Raw genomic sequence first — 7,117 nt, 5'->3', positions numbered from 1 at the left:
AAAAACAAAAAATAAATTCTATTAAAACTCATAAAAGACAATTAATTCTTATATCACCCTTTAACCTTTCACCTACTAAAACACTAGACCTTTTACTTTCCCATTAACTTCTAAACTTAAAGAAAAACAATAAAAACCACATTTAAGTTTATTCAACAAAACTCCCCCTTAAACTTAAATGCTTCTACCATCCATCATGCCAATCATCTTCTTGCATTTGTCAAGAAGTACTTTCGGTAGCGGTTTTGTGAAGATATTCGTAATTTGATCCTGACTTGCCACATGCACCAATTCTACACTTCCTTGCTTCACATGATATCAGATAAAGTGAAAACGAACATCGATGTGTTTTCTTCTTTCATGGTTCACCAGGTTCTTTGCCAACTCAATTGCTGATTTGTTGTCAACATGAATCACGGTTGCACTTAGTTGCTTTAGCTCCATCTTTCTCAACAAATTTCTAAGCCACATCGCATGACATACACTCCAAGATGCTGCCACATATTTAGCTTCACACGTCGAGAGTGCTACGATCGGCTGCTTCTTTGAGAGCCAAGTAAACACAATATCTCCCATAAAAAACACATATCCCGTTATGTTTTTCCGATCGTCTATGTCTCCACACCAATCGCTATCGGAGTACCCAACCAATTTGTAATCTTCTGCTTTCGAGTAGAACAACCCGAGTGACACCGTTCCTTGGATGTATCGTAGGATTCGTTTCAACGCCTTCCAATGTGAATAAACTGGATCCTCCATGAACTGACCTACAATGCCAACACTTAGCAAAATATCCGGCCTTGTGCATGTGAGATATCGAAGGCTTCCTACCAAACTCCGGTATCTACTCACATCGACACATTCCCCTCCATCAAACTTTGATAATTTTGCACCTGGTTCCATTGGTGTTGATACTAGGTTGCAATTTTCCATATTGTATTTCTTCAAAATATCTTTTGCATATCTCTCATGTGATACAAAAATACTCGTCTTTACTTGTCTAACCTCCAAACCAAGAAAAAATTTCATTAAGCCCTAATCAATCATCTTAAATTCTCGAGTCATTGTGCCCTTAAACTCTTCTATCATCTCATCATTGTTACCCATAAAAATGAGATCATCAACATAAAGAGCAACAAATAACATGTTACCTCCATTCTTCTTTGCGTAAAGGCCATGCTAGTAGGGACATTGCTTGAATATGTTCTCCTTTAAATATGTACCGATACGTGTATTACATGCCCATGGTGCTTGCTTCAACCCGTAAAGAGCCTACTTCAATTTTAGCACCTTCTTATATTCTCTGACTTTTACGTACCTGGGTGGTTGTTCGATGTAGATATCTTCTTCGAGCACACGATTCAATAATGTCGACTTGACATCCATTTGAAATATCGACCATTTGAATTGAGCAGCTTGTGAAATGAGTAATCGAATTGTCTCCATTCTTGCCACAGGAGTAAACACCTCATCATATTCGATTCATGCCTTTTTCTTGTATCCCTTCGCAACCAGTCGCGCTTTGTACCGTTCTATCTCACCTTGAGCATTCATCTTTTTCTTGAACACCCACTTCACACCAATAGGTTGACTTCCTTTCGGTAATTCCGCTAGCTCCCATGTGTTGTTGCGGTCAATTGCTTCAAACTCCTCGTTCATGGTAGTTTGCCACTACTTGTCTCGCAACACCTCTTTAAAGCTGATATTTTCAGCATCTGCCAAAACACATACATGGTGTACTTCATTTGTCGAATCATACAAATCTTGTAAACTTCGTATTTTTGGTTGTCGTGGTTCATCTTCATCATCAATATTTTCAGAGTTTGTTGGTATGCTTGTTGGTGCAACGACTGATGATTCTCCAACTTCGATGATAGCCTCTGCCAAATTATTCCAGTCCCACTCGCTTGCTTCGTTTACTCGTACATCACCTTCTTGCTTATCGGATCGAATAGCTTGTACCCGTTTGTCTTCTAATCATACCCAATAAAAATATGCTTTTACCTTTTGTCTTTGAACTTCGTTCTTCATTGATCCGGTACATGTTCATAAGGAACACTACCAAACACTTTAAGATGAGAAACTGTCAGCTTTTATCCGCTCTATGCCTCTTGTTGTGTTTGATCATCTAACTTCACATGTGGACATCGATTTTGTGCATAGATGGCACATTGCACGGCTTCTGTCCAGAATTCCTTCGGCATCTTCTTTCTCTTGAGAATTGATCGAACCATGTCGAAAATGGTCTGGTTCTTCCTCTCGGCCGCACTGTTTTGTTGAGGAGAGTATGATGCAGTTAGAAATCTCCTTATTCCTTGCTCCTCGCAATACTCCATGAAAGTCGTCGAAGTATACTTGTCACCTCTATCGGATCATACGGCTCTGATGTGTCTACCAATTGCCTTCTCCACCATCACTTTGAACTTTTTGAACACCTCAAATGCCTCAGATTTTTCTTTCAAAAAATGAACCCAAGTTTTTCATGAGAAATCATCGATAAAGGAAATGAATCAACTCGAGAGGATGTTTAGCTCGATATTCTTCCTTCTTTTGAAATGAGGTTCTCGATTGCTTGCCAAGTACACATTCTTCACAAATTTTGCCCTCATAATCCATATTCGGTAGCCCCTGCATCATGTTCTTCTTTGAATAGGTACATTTGATGCATTTCCAAAAGACACTTGAACATCTTCAATCTTTTTCATCTCTTTGAATAGGTACATGTGACAACACATATGGTTGCTTGCGCCCGAGTCGAGATACCACATAGTGTCATTGTTGATGTTGGATTCATTTTGAGCCATCAAGAGAAAGCCTTCATTCGATTCATCTTCCAATGCTAGGTTGGTTGTTTCTTCCATCTTTTTATCGGCTCGAAAATATTTTGCAAAATTCCCCACTTTACCGCAGTTATAACATTTGTCAGAGTTGTAATCTTTTGCGTAGTGGCCATACTTGTAACACTTGTAGCACTCGATGTTGGAATAGTTTGATTGGGCGCCTCTTCCTCGACCGCGTCCTCTTCCACGCCAATTTGGTTGGCTTGATTGTCCATTCTCCTTATAATACCCTTCATGATTGTCGCCTTGACCACCACGGCTACGACCTTTACCGCAAAAAATTTGAGAATAGAGTACATTTTCATCTTTGATTTACGCCTTGGTTTGAAGTGCTTACTCAAGTGTCTCCTCCTTCTTTTTCTTTTTACGTTGTTCGTGTGCCTCGATAGAACCAGCAAGCTCGTTGACTGTGAGCGTCGCAAGGTCTTTTGACTCTTCTATCACGTACACAATATTCTCAAAATTGTCAGTTAATGATCTCAAAATCTTTTCCATAATTACTGCATCAGTTAATGCTTCGCCATTACGAATGAGTTGGTTCACCACTATTTGTATACGCGTGATGTAGTCGGATACACTTTCTGACTCCTTCATCTTCATGCTTTCTAACTCACCACGAAGAGTTTGGAGATGCACTTGCTTGACTCAATCAGTTCCTTTGAACACTTTTCCTAAAATGTCCCATGCTTCTTTTGAATTAGTTGCACCAGCAATCTTCTCAAAGTCCGACTCATCAACGGCTCTGAATAACTTGTATAGTGCCATCTTATCCTTCGATTGCGCCTCTTTCAACGCCCTGTTTTAAGCAACAATATATCCCGTGGTTGTTGTTGGTTCTTAGAAACCTTCTTTGACCACCTCCCACGCATCTTGAGATCCGAGAATAGCTCTTATTTGAATGCTCCCATTCTCATAGTTTTCCTTCGTTAGTTGTGGTAGCGGAATTTGACCCGTCACATTTGCCATTGGCTTTGATGCCAATTTGTAAAATAGAAAATAAATTAACCCACAACTACAATACTATTTCCAATGATTTTATATTTCTTTGAGTTGTATATAAATGAAATCAACAAGGTCCTTTATATAGGCACTAGGTACTACTCTACCAAAAAAAATTCTATTAAAACTCATAAAAGACAATTAATTCCTATATCACCCTTTGGCCTTTCATCTACTAAAACTCTAGACCTTTTATTTTTCCATTAACTTCTAAACTTAAAGAAAAATAATAAAAACCATATTTAAGTTTATTCAACATAATGTACCTCCTAGCTCTTGCATATTGAATGCCATTGACACTAAGATTACACCATCAATGAATGAGGAATTATCGAAACCCTTTGAAAGAACTAAAGTTATGAATTCCTTTCACGATATTAATCCTTGAAAGGCGCCAGGAATAGACGGATTGCCTATCACTTTTTTCAGGAAACATTGGTCGTAGTAGGTGAGGATGCTATCAATTTATGTCTAGACCTACTAAATGGTCATAATGACATGGCCATGGTGAATCGTACCATTATAGTTATAATTCCAACAGTTGAAGAGTTGAAGTATATGAAGCAGATTGTATCCAAGGTTCTTATAAACCTTTTAAAGACACTTATAGCGACCTGTATTAGTGATAACCAGGCCGTTTTCCTTCTGTGGAGAAAATTTTCTGGTAATATACTAGTTGCCCATGAATTTTTTTCATTATATGAATTCCTCTAAAAATGGTATTAATAAATGAGCTACATTAAAGTTAGATATTGAGAAAACATATGATAGAGTTGAATGGAGGTTTTTATAGAGTGTTATGCTTAAACTTAGTTTTGGTGAAGAGTTCGTGGAGTTAATCATTAGTTTTGTTACTACTTTTTCATTTGTGGTGCAAGTCAATGATCACCAAACTAATGTTTTTGTTCCTAGTAGAGGGCTACGTCAAGGGGTTCCTTTATCACCGCTCCTATTTATTTTTTTCATACAAGGACCATCAACTATGTCCATAAAGCTTAAATCACTAGTTCCATTGATTGAGTATGAGCCTCGTAGAATGGGCCTCGAGTTTTGCATTTTTTATTTACGGATGATAGTTTAGTATTTCTTAAGAAATCACCTTTTGAGGAAACCCGTATCGATGAAATATTGAAATTTATACTGAATCCTCTAGATAGAGGATAAATTTGGATAAGTTATCTTCTATTTTAGTCTAAAAAAGGATTCTAGAATATTGTGCTCAAATTAAGAATATTTTTTGAATACAAGAAGTGGATTCACTGGGACATTATATTGGATTACCTTTGCATATATGTAAGAATAAAACGTGAACATTTGGTTGCCTGCGTGATAAAGTGTTGTTAAGAGTTACACGAGTTGTTATCCTCTGGTGAAAGGGAGATGTTTCTTAAAGCCATTGCCTAAGCATTGCCCCAATATGATATGTCATTTTACTTATTGTGGAACATCTTTGAATGAAATAATTGGTATTATGCGTCAGTTCTAATGGACTGGGAAAATATCTTAGCATGGTTGGCCTTTAGTTGCTTGAGACATTATCTATAGACAAAAGTGAGTTGAGGACCTAGGGTTCTAGGATATTAGATCGTTTAATCTAGTCATGTTAAGTAAACAGGTACAACGACTTATTAAAGAACTAAAGTCCCTATTTGCTCAGGTCTTCCGGGTGTAGTATTATCCTAATAGCGATGTTCTTTATGCACACACTGGTAAAAAGCTCATATGCCTATGAGGGATACCCTAAGGCCCTCCAAGCTTTTCCAGGTGTATTTTTGTTTTGTATGTGGGATGTAATAGTTCCATATGTGTGATTTCCGGTAAGTGGGGGTATTCAGCCACTACAACACTGACGAAAACTAAGAGCAACCATGAGGAGAATTCATGTGTAATGATCAGGCATAGTGAGAATGAGACAAGGTGGAGACCTTCTTCTCAGCATAAGATGCTAATCGATGTTACAAATTCCCATCACCCCATGTTCATATGATAACATGGTGTGGGTTAATCGTGATTCTGGTCAGTACCCAGTGTGTTTGGCTTACTGGTGGTTGCAAAAGACTACTCATATCACTATCGTAATTCCTATGTTATGGAATCATATCACCAAATTAAAAGTTCTTCCAGAATCACGTATATTTGCTTGGAGACTTGCTCATGTTGCTCTTCTTGTTGATGCTCAAGTATGGACAGCTGGCCTGGGTGATGGATTGTGGCCTATTTACAAAATAGAGATTACAATGGTTTCACATGCTTTTGGACATTGTTGTTTTTTATATGACACTTTTTCACTTGCTGGCACACCAGGTTCGCTTCTTACTATTAATTCCATATCTCTAGAAAATAGGTTAGAATCTACAGCTGTTGTGGTTGGATTGACAGATTTTGCAGGTTTTATTATGTTGCTGTGGAAAATTTAGAATGAAAGGAATGGTTTGGTTCATGATGGCCGACTTCAACCTTCATGGGTTCTAGTTGTTAATTATAGGATCCTCCACTAGGATTTCCTTGCAACACAACAGACAACCCCCACATCTCTGAATCGCGCTCAAGATGTCGATAAATAGACTCCTCCATATGGTGATGTTATAAAATTGAACGTGGATGATCCTACCACAAAAATTAGTTGCGGTTGGGGTGATGGAAATGGACACCCGAGGAATGGTTCTCGATGGTTTGGCGACTACTTTAGCTGGATGTTTTGATTACGGATTAGCAGAGCTACACAACTTTGTTGTTATTGTTAATTTAGCTTTGGAGGAAAGATGTCCATCCTTTTTTTTTAAAGAGGGTACTTTGTATTATAGACAAATGCCAAGTACACCACCTCAAGTACCTCATTAAAAAACCTCTCTAACCCTAAATAGAGGAAAAAGAGTGACCAACAGGTAGAAGGAAACTCATACAAGGATACCTCAGAGTAACAAACACTGCATACCTCTAACCACAACAGAACTCACACAAACACTCATGCATACCAAGCAGCATAATGAAATTATAATAGAAAGGACAGCAAACACATAATTCAATTGAACACGACAACAATGTGGAACAACCAAAACAGCAACAGGAACCAGGAACACCAAGCCTGCTGAACACTACATTACATCATAACTACAACAAGATTCATCCCAGCAAGCAATAGACAGCATAAGCATTACATTAAGAAGTAAAGAACCGAATAATCATCGAAAATCATAGACTTAAATGCATTCACCAACAATCACGCACCAAACTCCAAACAATTTTTAAGGTTGGAGAACGTCAACTAATTAAATCCC

General features: G+C 38.0%; 1 protein-coding gene across 1 annotated transcript; it reads right to left on the bottom strand.

Moving 5' to 3' along the window:
* Positions 1–1,671: 1,671 nt before the first annotated feature.
* On the bottom strand, positions 1,672–2,336 carry LOC120171924. Its single transcript, XM_039179531.1, has 2 exons — positions 2,171–2,336; positions 1,672–1,970 (listed from the first exon to the last, which is right to left on the bottom strand). Exons 1-2 carry the CDS (start codon positions 2,334–2,336, stop codon positions 1,672–1,674), a joined length of 465 nt encoding a protein of 154 aa, XP_039035462.1.
* Positions 2,337–7,117: the final 4,781 nt, after the last annotated feature.

The sequence above is a fragment of the Hibiscus syriacus genome, unplaced genomic scaffold, assembly GCF_006381635.1.
Source record: "Hibiscus syriacus cultivar Baekdansim isolate YM2019G1 unplaced genomic scaffold, ASM638163v2 tig00111837_pilon, whole genome shotgun sequence".
NCBI classification, from domain to species: Eukaryota; Viridiplantae; Streptophyta; class Magnoliopsida; order Malvales; family Malvaceae; genus Hibiscus; species Hibiscus syriacus.
This window is presented reverse-complemented; position numbering and strand designations above follow the sequence as displayed.